General features: G+C 34.2%; 1 protein-coding gene across 2 annotated transcripts; it reads right to left on the minus strand.

Moving 5' to 3' along the window:
• Positions 1-751: 751 nt before the first annotated feature.
• Positions 752-15,450, minus strand: LOC107945380 (villin-2). 2 transcript variants are annotated; one of them, XM_016879353.2, is made up of 23 exons: positions 15,082-15,450; positions 13,025-13,179; positions 12,681-12,780; positions 12,456-12,524; positions 12,117-12,353; positions 11,796-11,973; positions 11,491-11,623; positions 10,069-10,228; positions 9,840-9,990; positions 9,662-9,762; positions 9,399-9,557; positions 8,243-8,311; positions 8,106-8,174; positions 7,867-8,004; positions 6,178-6,306; positions 4,109-4,256; positions 3,954-3,964; positions 3,730-3,870; positions 3,531-3,656; positions 2,815-2,877; positions 1,764-2,022; positions 1,364-1,593; positions 752-1,282 (listed from the first exon to the last, which is right to left on the minus strand). In XM_016879353.2, exons 2-23 carry the CDS (start codon positions 13,078-13,080, stop codon positions 1,169-1,171), a joined length of 2,841 nt encoding a protein of 946 aa, XP_016734842.2. In that variant the 5' UTR covers positions 13,081-13,179; positions 15,082-15,450; the 3' UTR covers positions 752-1,168. The 2 variants fall into 2 exon arrangements, with proteins under 2 accessions (XP_016734842.2, XP_016734843.2); XM_016879354.2 differs by having other exon boundaries at positions 14,922-15,093.
• Positions 15,451-18,926: the final 3,476 nt, after the last annotated feature.

Here is an 18,926-nt window from a genome sequence, read left to right on the forward strand (position 1 = left end):
CCAATATATAAAAAATTAATAAATAAATTATGAGGTGATGAAAGTTAATAAAAAATTTGATTAAAGTAGACATTTTATTACAATAGGTGACGATGGTTACAAGGACCCAAAATTATTTTTTAAAATTTAACTCAAATAAATATATTCGATTCGGTTCGATTCGAATTCCATCTCACTCGACTCGATTCGAGAAAACTTAAAATAAGGTTAGGATGATAAAATGAGATTCAAAAACTCGATTAACTCGAAAATTTTCGATTCAATTCGATTCGATAAAATGCTCACCCCTACACTGGAGTATTATCCAGTGGCTCGATACTGCAATAATATATTAAAATTGAATGGCTTGATGATGAGATGCGAGTTTCTATCACGAAACAATCAAATCAAATTGGATTGTTACAAAATAAATCATGCAAGTAATAAAGAAAATTCTGTAATTGGTTAAATTATTTTGTACTTTACTTTCTGCCCATGAAAAATAAATACAAATTGACTCTACCCAAAGTCGTCCAGTTGCAATCTCTACTGTGTTTTAAAGAAACCAAGGAGCTGCAGCATCACTAGAAAATATATTCTGTAAAAAAGAACACAACACTAGAAAAATATAATCTCTGATCCGTTATATACAATAGTGCAATCAATTTCCTCGACTACAGAAACATCCAACAAAACAGCATCAGCATAATTAAGTTAAAAGGACTACCTCATCTCATCTCTCCTTCAAAATCAATATAATGAAACAAAGACAAATATAAGTTTTTATATATATATATTTCTCAAACCATGAATTATCCATTATGTTCAAACAAATGCAAACCATATACATCAACCAACCTTGTTTACCAAACTAAAACAAGGAAAAATAAAATAAAAACACAACTGAGATGAGATACATGCCAACCAAATAAAAGAATGTTGACCTGCCAAGTCCAACTCTCCTTGACTACTACATGTGATACATTACAAAAGCCAGTGACGCTAGGAGGTGTGGAACCTAAAAAATCACTCTTTCAAACAATCAGATATTAACCACGACATGAAAAAAGGCAAATGAGATAAGGCAATCCAAGCTATACCAAGAAAACCACAATTTTCGAGCGGAAGTGAAGATCAAATTCAATGAAGGCATTAGAATGCAAAAGAACAACATACATGCATTCATTCTCTAGAATAAATCAACTTTCTTCTTCAGCATGTCTTGTTTCCACTTTGGCAGTTTATAAAATGCTTCTTTTTCCATCCCAAATACGGCCTGGAACTCTTCATCCGACAAATAAGCCTGAGAAGTTGATGAGTGAGAACAAGAATATATTGAGGAAAAGTTAAGAGTGAACTTAAAAATATAAATGGTAAGACAAACCTCTCTCCGTTTGAAGTCAATTCCAGTTACAGGATTTTCGGATTTCGCCTTCAGTTGCTCATAACTGAAAGTACTTTGAGTGCTTCCATTCCCATTCTCATCCTGCTCTCTCTCTTGCTTTGGTTCTGAATCCTCCCCACTGGTTTCAGATACTACACCTGTCTCCTTGGCTTCAGGAACCTCTTGAGAATCTGCTAGTTCAGAAGGGTCCACTTCACTCTTTGCTTCAGCTGTACAATCTCAATGCATCAGATACACTTTCAAAAATATACAATAAAACAGGTCAAATTTATTTATCAGTAGATGCATCAAGAATATTTAGCAACTTATGTTGATCAGTCTAAGGCAATGGTCCATGTTTCTAGATAACATCTTCCAAAGAGTAGAAAGGGATTCTTACGAGGCGGGCTGGTTACTGCAGGAGTGCTGCTAGTGGATTTTATAGGGGATGCATCAGGTGATTGTTTCTTCTTTTCAGCAGTAAGAACCGAGGAAAGAGCAGCGACAGCTGCTGCTCTTTGTGATCCCTGACTAGTGCTGGAAGGCTTTGGAGTAGAGGCTTTGCTAGCTGATGATGGATTAAATGCAGATGATAAGGCAGCTAAAGCTGAAGCTCTTTGTGTAGGTCCTCCTTGATTTCCATTGGATCGATCCTGGGCCTGCAACAATTGCACATATCAAATACTTGACTAATAATGCTTCAAATTTTGATATCTGAAAGCAATGATACAGACGAGGAAATGGAAACTAAAGCAGAAGGAAACAATAAGAAACTCCATCCAGTAACATACAAAGACAAAAGGGTCAAACAAACTGACTAAAATTAAAACTTCCTGATGAAAACAAGCAAAACTTATTCAACCCATTGAAAAGGGGGGGATGAAATCCATTAGAAGATAACTGAAAAAGAGATGGAAGAAAACAGAAGTAACTTTGAAAAAAATATAACATGTAGATAACACCGCAAATAAAAGAAAAAAAAAACCTAAACAAGAAATCTAATTCATTATTCTCCTCTTTTAGAAATATCTTTTTTTTTGTTTTGTTTTTTTCCTGCCTTTATGAATCCCACCATAGCAGCAGCAGCATAGATGACAAACATTATCCAAGAAAGAAGAATGCATAAACATTCAGAAACCAAGTATAAAGCAGCTTGTCATGTTTAGAATTCGATCCACTCGTTCTTTGTTGATAGAGAATTGGACTCTTGGTTCCCATGACAAGAATCAACTGCAAGCAACCTCAAGTATAAAAAAGTTTAAAAGACGAAAGTTACAACACATCTCATCTTGCTTTCATTACATCAAAACTTCATATATTGAAAATAATTTATTTTCCTTGCAAGTAGCCTAAATTAACTCCCACAATTTTTATGATCCAAGTTTCTCCGTACAGACAAAAAATTAATATAATGAAAATACTCACTTTATGAGAATTAAAGAAAATTTTACCTCTACAGCATGGCTAGCCCCAAAGAGCAAAGCCACCTTCTTCTGGAATGAGTTTCCTTGCACCTGCATCCACGGAGAACATCCAAGTATAAATATCAAACAGATGAAGCAGAATGCAACATACATGACGGAAGAACCGTGTCCATCAAAGAGCAGTTCAACCTTAAAAAACATATAATGGTGATGTCATTGAAGATATGAGAAGCTCTCAGAGGTATGAGCCTTAAATTTTAATTTTGGAAGACTTCCATCATATTTCATTCAAACACAGCAGACTGTCCATGAACTCCCTCTCGGTTCCATACAACAATATACATCTACTATCCTACTTTTCCATCATTGGGGATCTCTCATTGCAATTCAAATTTTAGAGTCCTAGTGCTTTGACTTCTAATCTTCTGCATCTCACACCTGCTCTACAGTTTTTGTTTACTTTATCCTTCTCATTTGTTCTTTGTGCAGACAAGGAACTTGTCAAACCCAGGATAAATTTGATGGCTAAAGGTGTAGTTAAATGGTCATTTATTCTTATACAGGTTCTTCATCAGAGTTACATTCAAAGATTTCCTCATCTACAAAATAATGTGTTTGCACAGAAAAGATGGGAAGTAACTTCTCAAATTTTGTTTCTGAGGAAGATAAGAGTGATCTAACATTAATTTAAGTGACAGTAACTTAGGGATAAAGCAGAAAAATCCAGTCATGAACACACATACAGTAGCTTGGGTGGAATCCCATGAGAAGAATGTTGTGAAGAAGCAAGGTTCATTTCCTTCAGTAACTTTGTAAAGTGGAACATGTGGAGACAAACCTTCTAGAGATGCAGCCATGTCTATATATTTCTGCAAAGAACTAGTAAAATGAATAATAAGCATCTTGAAAGGATAAAATAAAGAAAAAATGTTTTATTTATACCTGACCAATTTCAAAAGCATTTTGCTTTTCTTTGGGCTCTACGCACTGACCGACCCAAACAAACACTTCAGCATGTGTATCGAGTATCAAAATATCTTCTGTCAAGAGATCATCCTGAGAGAAATTGTAAACTTCCTCAACCTGTACAACAGAATGTAAACTTGCATAAGAAGAAACTTGGATACCTGTAGGAGCGAGATTCAATTACATTAGAAAAAGCTCACCTCAAACTTTCCTATGGCATCCATGTGGAACCAGACAAAATCAGGGAAAGAACAGTTAGAATGGTTATAAGTTTCATCAATAACTGCGGGAAAGACAAAGAAATCTAAAGAGTACAAATATGAAAATAAAGCAGATCATATTAGAAACAAGATACCTTTATTAAGAGAAAAAGTGAACAAGTGGGGATCCCTGACAATCTCTGTAGATGCAGTTTTGCTGGTATAACTAAGCTTCCCCCCAAGTGCAAACCAGAAGGCAGAGCTCTCCTTTCCTTCTTTAGCATGTTTAAGAGCAACTCCAGGCTGAATGCAAAAGAAAATTATTAGATGATTGCTTGACAAGGGGGAAGCAGTTGTTTGAAAGAGCTAATAGTGCTGCTATTGACTTTTATTAACAAGGCACAATCAGAAGCAAAATGATTGGTTATGCAAAACAAGAAAGACAGCCACTTCAATGCTTAATATTCAGTATATTTTACTTTTTCCTGGTATTTATTCACAATAGATTATGTAGAATTATGGGAAAAAAGAGATTATTGACTAGGATAATTAACACAATCCAATCAATAAGGGATTTGCAACTGTCAATTAGGGGTTTGGACGTAGTTTAGGAAAGTACATTTTATATTGAGTATTTAAAATTTAGAAAAATAATATCAAAACTAAGAGATGCCTTGAAATAAGGATTTCTATCAATTAAGGGAATCTCATGCAATGTTCAGTAGTATGCTTTCTCTATAAATTATGCTGAATTTTCGGACTGAGGTATGCAGAAAAGTTACAACCTTATTTCCTATGCTTTCTCCTAGTTTTCTGTTCTAAAACTTTAGTTTTGTCCTCAACTTTTTGTCCTAAAACAACGTGGTATCAGAACCAGTTCAATTCTTATTCTTTTTTGGCTGAAACAGCCATTATTGAGGAAAAAACCTTTGCGGCAGAAAGCTCTATTCTTGGTGGAACATGCAGAAGCACCATGTCTTACGGGAGTGAAAATGCTACCCTTGTTTCAAAGGAAAATGAAGCTGAATACAGCAAGAAAAAACCCTAGTGTGACCACAGACAAAAGCATTAACAGAAAAGAGAAATGTGCTGGAAAATTCACGGGAAGCCTCAGAACTGGAAGGGAAAAAAAACAGTTTTGAAAACCGTGCCTTCTTACTGTCAAACAAGGAACAAGGGCAGCAAAGTACTCCAGAATTGTCTCATTTCACAAAGGAACAACTAGAGAACCCGTAAAAACCTTTCCAATCTCTTCCAAGTATATTCCTCAAATTTCTTCTGCTCTTTGGCTCAAAAAGGGGAACTTTGTTTCTGCACTCAGTATTGATCCTAGCCAAACTAGTTCATTGATCATAGATTCTAGAGAAACTGAACATATGACAAGCTGCTCCGAATTGTTTTCTGCTTTTACTCCATGTGCAGGGAATAAAAAATCAAGATTACTTATGGTTCTCTTTCGGGAGTTGCTGGGACCAGATCCATTGTGCTATCCATCTATAACCTGCATGATGTCCTTCATGTCCCTAAACTCTTTTGTAATCTTTTGTCCTTCATGATGTCCTTCATGTCTCTTGTAATCTCAGTATGAGTTTGAGGAAATGGTCTTTTGGGGAGGAGTGACAGTGCTAGGGAAAATGGAGGTCTCTATTTCTTTGAAGATGGAACTAACTCCAAACCCGAGGTTAGAGTACTTGCTATAAATATTTGTCTGTTTTTGCTGATGTTATGCTTTGGCATTAAAAATTAGGATATTTATTATTTAAATTATTTTCTTCCTAAATTAAAAATAAAAGCCCGTCTTCATTTCAATGTGAGATCTAAGAATTGACTAAGCATCATCGTTCATCCTTAGATTTCTGTTCTAAGCTTTCTCTTAGCATTCCGTTCTGAAACCTTAGTTCTGTCCTGAATTTTCTGTCCTAAACCACAGGTTCAACAAAACCATAAAATAGATATATTCAGCTTAAGAATAGTGATAAATGAAAACTGCATCACTCAACAAAAAAGAATTATAAACATCATATAAGAATTACATCTAACTATTTGATTGATACAAGATATGTAGGCATATATACATGTATTACATTCTTTAGCAGTATTAATTAATTGATCAACTCAACTAGTTGGAACTTAGATGCTAGACAATAATATAAAGTCATTACCGTATCGTGCTTTAATCTAAGTCGCAACAAAGCCAAAATGTAAAGCTCTCCAAAGAGTATACCTTCAAAAATTCAGCAACTCGTGCAACTAATTGCTGCTGTTCATAGGTGCTTTGATTTCCATGCCAAGTAAACATGGAAGATCCAGATTGCAGGAGGAAACAATCAATCGAGTTCAATGATGTTGCTACCTGAACAATAGTTACAAAAACAAGGAGGTACTGCTGTGAGCATGCAGAAGGAATAGGTAGTCATGCTGCACCACCATAAAAACAGACTGTAGAATCCTGTTATCGCTACACAAGTAATGTCAAATAAAAGTAGCTTGCATTTTGCAGTAGAAGACTTTAATGTTGCTATTTCATGATTTGAACCAATTATTCCTTTTTTCTGGTACTTAAGAGTTACAAGGCCTTGAAGCTTTGAACCACAGCCTAGAGAAAAAACTTATATCTTCTGTAACACATCCTAATTGATTTGACATCAACTAGTTTGGTACTTTAGTTGTAAATTTAAGACCACCTCAGAGCAAACATATCTTCATCTAATATTTTCAGTATTCTAGGCCTTCATTTCTCCAACAATGCTAGCATTGTAGTAACAAGTTCGTTTCAGTTTTCACAGTTGTTTAATCCAGAACTTCTGAAGAAAAATCACATCTTAAGTAAGTTATGATACCTTTTCAGACTAGTTTCAGATAATCGATACCTTTTCAGTCTAGTTTCAGATAATCACAGCACTAGTGAACAGCAAAATACATGAGTATAATTCTGTGCTTAAAAACAATGAAATCCTCAGAAGACTTGGCATTTGAAATTTTCAACTAATGCAAGGCAGCAAAAAATTCAGTTTCCAGCAGACATAAATGCATAATCAATCATATGTGTATTGGAAAATAAGACTGACTTAGCAAGGGAAAACAAATTTCTTTTATGAGACTAATGAACAAAGAACCAAGACAATTATGACTGGAGATTCATTGACTAAATAAATGCTACATCATGTAATAATATGTATGAAATTTGGTAAAATGACTGCAAAAAGATTTTATTTTCATCTTTTCGGAAAACAGCAAAAGGGAAGGGACTTCAACTAGACAAGCAACTTCATGGTAATAGATATATATATATTTTTGAATAAATGGTAATATATATTGGTAATTATACTATACTATGAGGGCCAGACAATTCTGGACAAGCACTGGAAATGATTAATTCCCAAGAAGAATATAATAACACATTTGGAACTATGATAGGAAGAGACTTTTCTTACCACTTACAGAACCGAAAAGGAAAAAATAGAAAAAACACCGAATATCTCAAATTATTTTAGAGAGGAAAGGTAAAAAAAGGGTTACTAAAGCAATGAGATATCATTTTGATGGATAAATTTTAACAATGAAACAACAACAAACTTCGACAATGAAAAGACAATTCCCCACAATTTGTAAAAAGAACATAGAAGTGTTCCATTGTTTAGATGTTTACCTTCCAGATTCCTCAAAACCAAACAAAAGTTTAGATTACAAACTTCTCAGTGAAAACTGAAAAAGGTTTCAATCATATAAAGATTCTACTCTGGGGTGGCAACAGGAAATGTTAGGATCTAGAAAATATTTGAATATAAAACAAAAATAAACTAGTCATTTTGCATGTAAGTTTTATGGAAAAACAGTCTTGCTTGGAAATTCAAAATCAACCAAACATAAATTTAAAAGGCAAAAACTGACAAAATAACCAAATAATGCATACCGCATCAACTTGCAATGTTTTGTTATTGTGCACTGAGGTTCCGGAAATTCGAAATAAAGAAACACAATCTGCAGTGTAGGTTTCATCTGTCAAGCCTTTGTCTGCTATACTCTTTTTGTAACCAGTGCTTAGACCACCCTGGATAGGGATCACGCATAGGAAATTAGCTGATACCCGCCAATTCTACCAAAAAATCAAAAGCAATTGGAAATGATATTCTAAAATATCAAATTAAATACCTTAAGGACCACCATTGGTTGAAAAAGTGCAATGAACTGGGGTGGCTCTTTACCATCAAAAACTCGACCCTGCAATAATCATCTATTAGAAACACAAGCATTAGAATAATTGTACTCAGCTGAAGGTATTATGCTACCTGAACAGGCCTCCCCTTAAGTGAGTTACACATTGTATTAGCCAGTCGAGTGGCCATCTTCTGGTCCTCCTGAATTAAGAAATAGATGAACTATTTAGAAAACAAAGTTTTAAGTAGCAAGAGTGACCACCAGAATGAAGTCCATCAAGTTGGCATGTGACCATATAAACCTCTTTCTTCTATGCAAAGGACATTAAGAATGAAAAAAGAAGGGATATAGATTCAATGCAGCAAACAAGCCGAATGAAGTACATATTGTCACCAATGTATGACCTAGAAACCAGTTCCCCAACAAAGTCAGCACAGCAAAGTATACAGAATTTGCTAAGTTCTGAACAATCAACAACGGCAATGTAGATGAAACTTTTTGCAAAGAAATTTAGCTAGTAAAAATTACATTTAAGAAACAAAAAATATGAGAGGCACTAAGTGTCACAAGGAGAGATACAGATGATTGAAAATGCACTATCATCTATTCAGGAAACTACAGCAGCTTTCAAGTTACTTCTTAATTTTTCAATTTCTTATTAGAGATTTTGGGTTTCTTTTTTGCTTTAATTCTATGTTTAGGGTACAATGAGTGCTGTGGTCTTGTCAGATTCTAAAATGCTTGACGATTACAGGCCTTATGTAATTTATCTTCTTTTATTTGTTAAACTTGTCAAGTAATCTTAATTCCCAGCCACTAATTACTTTACTTTGTGCAATGAGGAACTTCTCCCTATTGCAGATGCATCCAGATCAGGACTTGCTAACATATAAGTTTCCAGCACCAATTGCTAAAATTTGAATTAGCATGGAATTCTGAATTGTACAGATTTTCAGATTTTTACCAAATATATTTGTTCTAAAACATTTATGACTGCAACTGAAGTGCTGCAAAACTGTATTTTATATGTACAACAATGTGCATTCACTATTTTCATAGCGTCATCTTAAAATTATAGAATTCAATAGGTGCAACCAAAATTCAATCCTCTATCAATAGTTCATTTGCAGGTTAGGAATCCAAGTTAGGAAGCAGTCCAAGTCTACTATATGCATGAAATTAGGCATGTTCTAAATTCCATATTAGGAAGCAACACTTATTGGAAACCATTATCATGAGCAAAAAATTATTATTAATTCGAACTCAGATAAGAATGATGTAAGTTACCTCAATGCTATCCTTTCCAATCCAACAGCAAAGAAAGTAATCTTCTTTCCTGTCACCTGAGTGGTAGGTATAAAGGACAATGTAGCAGTCTCCGCTATAAAATTTGCCAATATCCTCTTTTGGCAACGGTGTCTTGGCACTGCCATTGATGCACCATACCTGCAAAAAAGAAAACCACCAACGGCACCACCATATTTGTGTCAACAATTTGTGTCCTTAAGTCAAATGCCAAACACCAACAGAAAGCAGACAACTAACTCGACCTCCATCTTTCCACCGCCATCAAGCAAAGGAGGAACTTCTTCATTCATAGGAGCACTTTTGCTCATTCCCTTGACACCAACTCCTTGTTGCTTCAGCAAAGCTAGTAAAAGGATACCATTCAATAATGTCAACCAAAAAATATAATAGTTCCATTTGTAGCTTATTAAGTGATCCTACCGGCTACTTTTCCTCTTCCTTCCTCAGCACCAGGAGCTGCAGATCCCGCCGGCCAAGAATCAAAGTTGCTCTTGAATGAATTGGTTTCATACCCTTGGATAACACGGGTAATGCGTGTTGTTTTTGGTCTATTCTGGCCAGCAATAAAGTCCTGGAGATAAAAGGTTGGGAATGAGAACTCACTTCCTAGAAAGACATGAAGAAATCAATGTCATGCCTCTATCTCTACCTCAGCAACTTGACTAGCGGCTTTTCTGTCCTCTACTTGTGTCACCCGTCCAACCCAAACAAAAATCTCCGCACCACAGTCCAGTAGATAGCATTTGTTGTTTTCCAAGAGACCTTTCGATAGTTCACCTTCTACAATCTTCACCTCACCATCAGTTATGCTACAGGAACCAGAGATTCAAAATTATCAATTGATAGATACACACCTTTAGAAACAATATAAACTAAAACAAAAATCAATCAAGAATGCTTAGTCACTTAAATTTTCCCCTAAAAAGAAGATTCTCTAACTCAAAGCAAGCATCCAATGAAAGAAAGTACAGTTCATCTATATTACCCATAATAATGGTGACTAGAATACACTTGAAGCAGTCTGGAAAGTAATTTAAAATAAGTTTAATATGTTATTTTATTCTCTCCAGAAAATTTGCCTACATAGAAGGCTTTCTCATGTCCACTCATCTTTTTCTCCTTTTCCTTTTTGATAAGGAAAGAAGGAAATTGACATGGAGAATATATTAAGACAATGCTAACCTTATAATGCTGCCTCATGGCTTCAAAACTAGTTATAACATTCTTGATAACACATTAAAGTACTTGATTTTAGATTTCTTGCACCATAAAGATAATAAATAGGAACACTCCAAATGAACATGTGAGAAACATATGACATTGAACCAATAGGACAAACTGAAAAGAATGTCTTTTAGATCTTGAAATGATAGATAAAAGTTCTAGAATCTGGAGTTGGTTGCTTTTGAACTAATAAGGTTCCATACTTGCATTGGTTGAGACCTGAGACTTCAGGGTTGATATTAGCCGAATTGGAGCAGCCGGACTATAAGAATTGTTATATTAAAGGTAATATTGTGGAAAATACCATGTATTATTATCTTTCCGTTTCTTATATATATCATGTAAATATCTTGTTCCTAAAGTTTAGGTATTAGATCATTTACATTTAGGTAGAGTTTATTTCCTTCCTTTTATCTCATCATCTCTTGTACGTCTAGTTATAAAATAGACGTGAAACTAAAGGAATAAAAGAGATACAGAATTTCAATCTTCTCAACAAATATATTAAGGACAATACAAAAATGTGGAATCTTAATGATTTCAAGCACACAAAAAGAGCCTTTGATGTGGGCTTACAGAAAAGGGGGAAAAATGGTCATGAGTGCTGTTTCAGTCTTCTAGACCAGTGAACAATGTCTTAACACAGTTGCTTTATTTTCCCTAACCACTTCACTTCGGAAAGAGGTTGGGGGCTACAAGTTTATAAATCAGGTTTGATCACTAAGAAACTGAAACACTGTTACAACATATAAATCGAATGCAAAGTATTTTATTTAACTCTAGCAAACTTCATTGTGCTACTTTTAGGGAAAAAGCAAAGGAGAAAAAAAGAAAAAGATACGGTTACCTATAAAGTTTAGCAGGAGTTGTCTCAGGAATAACATCATCTTCACTGGTGACCTTCTTGCCTATTGGAGCAAAACCACCAAAGAGGACCCAGAACTCACCTGAGTCAGACTCCGTGTCCAATTTCCCATCATCTGGCAAGGTGATTAGATTAATGCATATATGAGTGTAGATTCATGAAGTGCCAGTTGTAGATAGGGTAAAATAAATAAACTTAGTACACAGTTCAATAAATAATTGTAGAGAAGTAGAGAGCTTAAAAACAGCATCTTTGACAATTGACACTGTAAATGCATGCACCCTTACCAACTATTGCAACATTGCACGTTCCCTCGTGGTACTTTTCCTTTAGAAACTGAATTACTTCTAATGCCTTTGCCCTTTCTTGAATATTAGAATTTGCACCATTGAACTGATAAATCTTATTTTGAGTGTCCAAGATAAACACATCATCATGATTCAGTGAAGAACGGGCAAAAGGAACCTGCAAAGTGAATAATACAAACTGGTATTTCCCTGACCCACAATAATCTCATATTGAATAGTTTATAAGTAATTCATGGAACTCCTTGTTTCTTGCTCCATTCCATCCAGACTCATTAAACTTGGGTAAAGAGCATCAGATACCTGCTTCAATCTGACAACTCGTTTTCCTCTGCAGACATACAACCGTGTTTCAAACTCTTCTTCTTCAGCCGTTTTAAATCCAGAAGCAACGCCACCTTCCAGCGGTATAATGCAAGGTTTGAAGTATGACAAAAATTTGTCAGATTCATGGCCTTGAAGTTCCCTGTGCTGCACAGCACGCCCTCCTAGTACTGCATCTAGCTCAACGGTTTTTATAGCAGCAGTTCCAGCTTCATCCTGCATGTAACAAAATGATCTCAAAAAAGATGTTTTAATTCATGAGAAGTTACATTTAAATCCTCAACAAATTAAGTAAAAATAGATGCAGCAAAAGCACACCTGACTAGTATCTTTACCAATCCAAAAGTGTATGTCATACAGATATGAACCACCCTTGCTAGGTGTTGTCTACAAAAACACAGAAGAGAAACCAAATGAGATATTAAAAATAAAGCAGTGATTCAACTTAAATGATTTATCCTGGAAAAGAATAAGAGAGAGCAATGTCCAGTATGAGGGTGAGCATCCATAGAAGAGAGACCAAGTGAAAGAGAGAGTTTGCACCTGTAAGACAATATACGAATCCCCCAAGTAGAACTTTCCATAGTCTGACTTTGGCAATGGTACTGGCTGAAAATTCTCAATACGCCAGATTTCAGTCCCGCTATAAGATGTCAAGTGCAACAGCTTTTACCAAAAAAAATATAGCAGGACATACATGCAACATGATCAGATATCTTCAAAAAAAATGTTATTATTTTACCCTGCTGGTATTGAAAAAAAACTTAGACATTGATTCTGGTCTCTCTTATTGAAAGGTAGAAAATATAATCTTACTTAAAAGAAAAGGTTAAGAACAAATTAAATCCATAACTTCACAACAAATATGCCTTTCGATTTAAGGATACGGTTTTTGACCCACTCCCTGAAATGCAGAATCCAAAACTTTTGAAGAGCTAGACATTTCTTGGAATTCTTCTTTACAACTGGTTTCACAAGCGAAAAATGTAAAGCTCAACTTCAGAATCCAACCTTCAGCAGTCTGTAAGTTGCAGAAAAATATCTGGAGAAAACATAGGTATTACATCATGCAAGGAAAAATTAAGTTACAGTTCAAATCTTTTAAAAATCAAAAACGAAAAGAAAAGCCTTTTTGACCAAATCTTATAACAATTTAAGTCTAACAAAAATACTTTACTCTTTCAAAATGCTACAACCATAATAATAACTGGAAAAGATAAAATCAGTTTTGCTCCATAAAACAGAAGCAATTCAAGAGAAGCCACAGCTTTTCACAATCTTCAACAACAAGATAATGTTGGCGACACTTAGTACTGTCAGGATCCAGCAATAAAAAAATTTCAGAAAATGTTTTTATGCCTAGCATGCAAATTGCAAACCAGCTCACTTGACATGTATTGCTTCTAATTAAAACAATCGTAAATAACCGTAATAATCTTAGAAGCAATCTTGTCTTCTCCAGGATCTTCTTTCAAGGTCAACATGCTGGCCAACTTCCCATAATAAACTGCCATTTATTAAATTTGCCAATTAAACCCACCATATATCATCACAGAAGCATGCTGAAGAATCCTTAAGAGCAAGGACAGCTGATGGGCATAAAAACTTTCCCCCTATTATGTTAATGCTTGGAAGTTGATCCACATGAGAAAGAAACTCCCTTTGAGATTGATGCACTAAAATCTATATCATCCATCCATCAAAGCCACATATCATGGTGCTCTCAAAACCAGATCTACTTGTCCACTCAAAATGATCCATGAATTATTAAATCTACTAGAACTAATTGCATCTGCAGTTGCTGCTGATAAATACCTATCCTAAGGCTAACACTTAGCCAATCCTAGTCTTAAAACTAGAGATAAGAAAAAGTAAACTCTTACTAAAAACAATACATGTTGCACCACTATATGAAGGTTTAGGAGCAACTTTTCGGTTCTAAAAAAATCAAAAGTGTTCAGTCCATGCATCTTGGATTGCGGAATTTAAAAAATTCATGACGAAGTTCACAAAATTGGCTAGGGATCTCCAATCAGCATTCTTACTTGAAGTGAAAATAATCATATATTCCATACATAGACAGATTTGCCAACTCGACATGTTTCGGAAATTAATAACTTCTATTCTTCCGGCCAAAAAAATTAATTGAGATAAACTCCTATTCTTTAAACCGATCATCCGTCATTTTCATAAATATAAGAAAACAACTCTAAACATGCCCAATCAAGCCTCTGCTTGTAGCTCTTCAACGCGCTTAGGAGAATACCCTCTTCAATAGTGCTCAAATATCGGCATGGTAAAAACCAACCAACACTAAGCACTGTAAGGAAAGCAAAACTGTTTAATTTGATCACGCATATAAACAAAAGGTACCAGAGCAGCAAAGGATCTTAGCACTAGTGTCATTGATAAGCAAACCAAGCAGCACTTTAACTCGAGCAATCAAGGGATTAAAAGGCAGAAGTTGACGAAGTCAACAACCATTCAAAACTTGGCTCAGAGCTAAGATCTTTTAATCTCTAATGCTCAATTACAATAACAAATTAAATCATTTCCATAGCTTCTGTCATTAAACTGAATCCAGATTTCATTGCACTAGCAAATTGCAATTGATAGTTGAAGGACAGATTTAAAAAGCAGAAACAGACAAAAACAATCATGATCAAGTCGGACAAAAATAAAACAGAGAACAGTATGAAAATCTGACATCACATCAGCATTAGACAAGCAAATCAAAGAAGAAAGAAACAAAAGGCATTAAAAGTAAGACAAGATCAAGCATACCCAGATCAACAAACATCAAACAAAGACGACAAAAAGAGGAGATCCAAAGGAGTTACAGCCCAGAAAAACTATCAAAGCAAAACGGTCTTTCCATTGATCATAACATGTCAGAAAAGGAGACAGAAATAGATGATGATCAAAGAAGAAGCAAAAAGGGTACCTTGAGTTTGAGAGAGAGAGAGAGATCTTTGAGGTTGAAGAAGGGACGAGAAAGAGCTAAGCAAAGCTGGCAAATTAAAGGTAGGAACGAAAAGGGAAGAAAATACTGGGAAAGAAAAAGTGAATTATTGCAGTGGTATGTATGTATGTATGTATAGGGTGAAGCGTCTCTCTCTAACTTTATCTCTATATTTTTTGAGTTTTTATTTTCTTTTCTTTTCTTTTGAGAGTTGCAAATTGAGAGGTGGAGAGAGGGGTAAAAATGAATGAATTAATGATGGTGAACGGACAGCAGAAGAAAGTGTTTTTTTTTTTTCTTTTTTCCCTTTGGTCTTGTCTTGGTTTTGGTCTTAACGAATTTTCGTTAAGGAAAGCAAAAAGACGTAGCGGTTATTTGAGGCATAAAAATGTAAGGCTCCGGCCAGGTTGGACTCTCTCTTTCAACTCTTTTTTTTTCTCTTTTTACCAATTAACACTACGAATCTTTATTTGTTTTTCCTCTTGATAGCTGAAAAAAAAATGTCTGTAAAACAAAATTTTGGACAAAACAAAAACCGCACGTTTAGAAACAGTATGTCCTAACCCTACAATTTTGTCCAAGTATTTCAGACTCCTATTAATATGATTAAAAAATAAAAATTTTATAAAAATAAATTTATCAAATAAGAGTACAAAAATCATTTAATGTAATAAGGCTTTTTTATAAAAATAATTTTAAAAGTTTAATTAAATACAAAAATTGGGTGGAGAATAAATTAATTACGAAAATAGGGTGTTTATTATCATATTTCCTGGTGTCATCGAATACATTGGCAACACCATCCCACTTTTTGTCCAATCATGCAACAATCATGATGTTTTTAAAAAATATATATTTTTATTAGTGTCGCAGCTGTGTCAATCGAAACCAGTATGTATTTTAAAAATACTCATAAAATACGGGTATACATGGTGGGAGAAAAATCAAAAAAATTTATTGGTGCCAGCGGTGAGTCAAGTTGCACCACTTTAATTTAAAACAATAGCTTGCCAAAAAAAGCAGCTGAAGCAAAAAAAAAATATTTTTTATTGGTGTTGTTGTATTAGGTGACACCGCTTTAATTTTTTAAAAAAAAACAAATTGACTGTTAAAAAAAAGCAGTTGAAGTGACTGTAATAGGCCCAATTTGCCCGGGCCCAAAAGTACAAACAAAAATAACCTAAAACCAAATTCAATAAAAGGGCAAAGCCCATTTACATAGTCCAGTCCAAATTACAAACCAATTGACCCAAAAAGGCCTAAACCCTAACCCGGTTTAACCCAAACTCTAGCCTAGCCCAAAACCCAACTTAGCCCAAGACTGTACCCAAACACTGAAAATCCTAGCAGCAACAAGAGCCTCCTGCGCCACTGCCACGCACGGGCTCCCCTCCGAGCCATACCTCGCACGTGCGCCATCACGCACGTAGCACCACCACGAGCCTCCAGCTGGCCTCCGTACGGCTGTACCTGCGAATACAAATGAACACAAGAGCAGCGAAATAACAGAAAAGGAGAACGGATTGGATTGGAATTTTTATTCTTATTTATTCTGTAATTTCGGATATAAAAAGTCGATACAAAAAACACTGTAAAAGGGACACAGTTGAAGAAATAAAAAAAACAAAAGATTCAGAAAAAGAGAATTCTAAAGGTGATTTTGAATCGTTCTTTTACTTCTTCTGTTTTCTTTTTCCCTTTTTCTTTTTTTCGATTTTCTTTTCTATGTTTGTTTGATTCATTTTTGAATAAAAGAATAAAAATAGAGATTAGAAGGTAGAGTAGTTACCTTGCGGCCGAATCCTTGCTCTCTCCGTCGTCATCGGAGTGTGGGCTAGGTTCGGAGAGTCCTTGAACGGACGATTCACAGAGCGGCGCAGGGACTAATGGCTTCTCTTTAGGTTTTGGAAGTGAAAAGCTCTTTAGGTTTAGGCCTTTAAAGCACGGTTTTGAAACGTCGCCGGATAGAGCCAGTGTAATGGCTTTGAAACTGCAGCGTTCTAAGAACCCGACCCAAACGGTGACCCGATTCGGGTAGGATCCGTGCATTTGGGGATTGACTGGTCTATTTATTCAGCGAGTCCTTCCTTGTTTCCAATAGTTTTATTTTAACCTACTTTTTTTTTTAATTTGTATCGCATACTTGACTGCATTTTCATTTAGACCCAATTTAAAACGGTGTTGTTCTGTGTGTATAGCATTGAATATTCAGATGGGGTATAATTGCTGATTGGGTCTTTAAACGTTGAAATAAATTTCAATTCAATACAGATTCGGTTTTCTCTTTTTAAATTCAATAATATTTTTAATCGTACTTTCATATATTATAGAATTCAATATTACTTATATTATTTATCTTTCATGGTACTTAAATTTAGTATTATAACTTAAAGTGTAATAAACTATTATTTTGGTTCGTATTTTATATTTTAAATTCATTACATGCTAATATTTTGGGTCAATCGAACTTTTATTTAATTTTACTTTCGTTTAGTGTTACTTTAATTTTATCAAAGCTTTGATTTAAGAATTGTTGATTATTGTTCTCAATTTCAAAAGGAAAATGCTTTCTACAATTAACTTTGATTCCAAAAGTTTTAAAATAAATCATTTTTATATATTCATTGTTTTCATATTATTTTAATATTTAACTTAATATGGTTCTCAAACCTACTTTAATACCAATTTAGAAACAATACACAAATCCCTTCAAATTATTATTTTAATATGTTTTAATTTATTAAATATCATTTTAAAATTCCTATTGTATATTTTGTTTTCAAATTTGATATAATTATTAGTTCTATTGATCTTGGCATTTTTTTATTTGATACTTTGTACCTTCGAATAACGTGTTTAGAATATGATTTAAATCTTATTTTCATAATAATGTTACATAACTCTTTTGCGTATATATATAATTTATATGAAAACACCTTTAGCATCTACATATATATATATAAAACATAGTATTAACTTGAAAATTTTTTTTATCATTTTAAACAAACATATTTTGTCTCTAAAACTCTATTTATTTTATTTTATTTAGTGATTATTTACTTATTAGTATTTACGTTTGTATAGCACAATTGAAATCAATGTTGATATTTGTATAACACCTATTTCATTGTTTTAGTTTAAATTTAGATTGTATTTCATATTTTACATTGTATGTACTGTTATCCAATTATGTTCCTTTTATGAGAATTGTATTTTATTAAGGCACTATAGTTGTTTTATTACTTAATTCCTAAAAGCTCGATGTTCTTAAGTTCTCGAAAGAATCGCGCCTTAACTTACTAGGCTTCGATTCTTCCCGATGAATTTAGATAATCGAGTGTTTGATTTATTAAAATCATTCAATTTTAAAACAAAGCATTTAAGATTTCAAAATGTTGAATCCTAACTTACTGGATGTGACATTTTGCTATCTCAATTTTAAAATAAATGCAATGTTGGATGTTTAGGAACTTCGAGAAATTGAACCCTAACTTACTAGATTCTGAGTTCTCGTTTGACTTAAATGACCAAATAACCTTCTCAAACTACATGAATTTTAAAATTTAAAAATTTAAAAGATAAACTTAATTTCAAAGATTAAATTGTTGCACCCTAACTCACTGAGTGTGACAATTTATTTCTTTGAAACGAGTATGTCTTATCATCCAAATTCGCTTATTCAAGTTTTTTTTTCAAAGGATCGGATTTTAAAATCTTTTCAAATTTTCAACACTAGGACATTAAACAATCAATTCGGTACCAATTTTTCGGCGTTGCGAGGGTGCTAACCCTTCCTCGTGCGTAACCGACTCCCGAACCTATTTTCT

The sequence above is a fragment of the Gossypium hirsutum genome, chromosome D03, assembly GCF_007990345.1.
Source record: "Gossypium hirsutum isolate 1008001.06 chromosome D03, Gossypium_hirsutum_v2.1, whole genome shotgun sequence".
In the NCBI taxonomy this organism is placed as follows: Eukaryota; Viridiplantae; Streptophyta; class Magnoliopsida; order Malvales; family Malvaceae; genus Gossypium; species Gossypium hirsutum.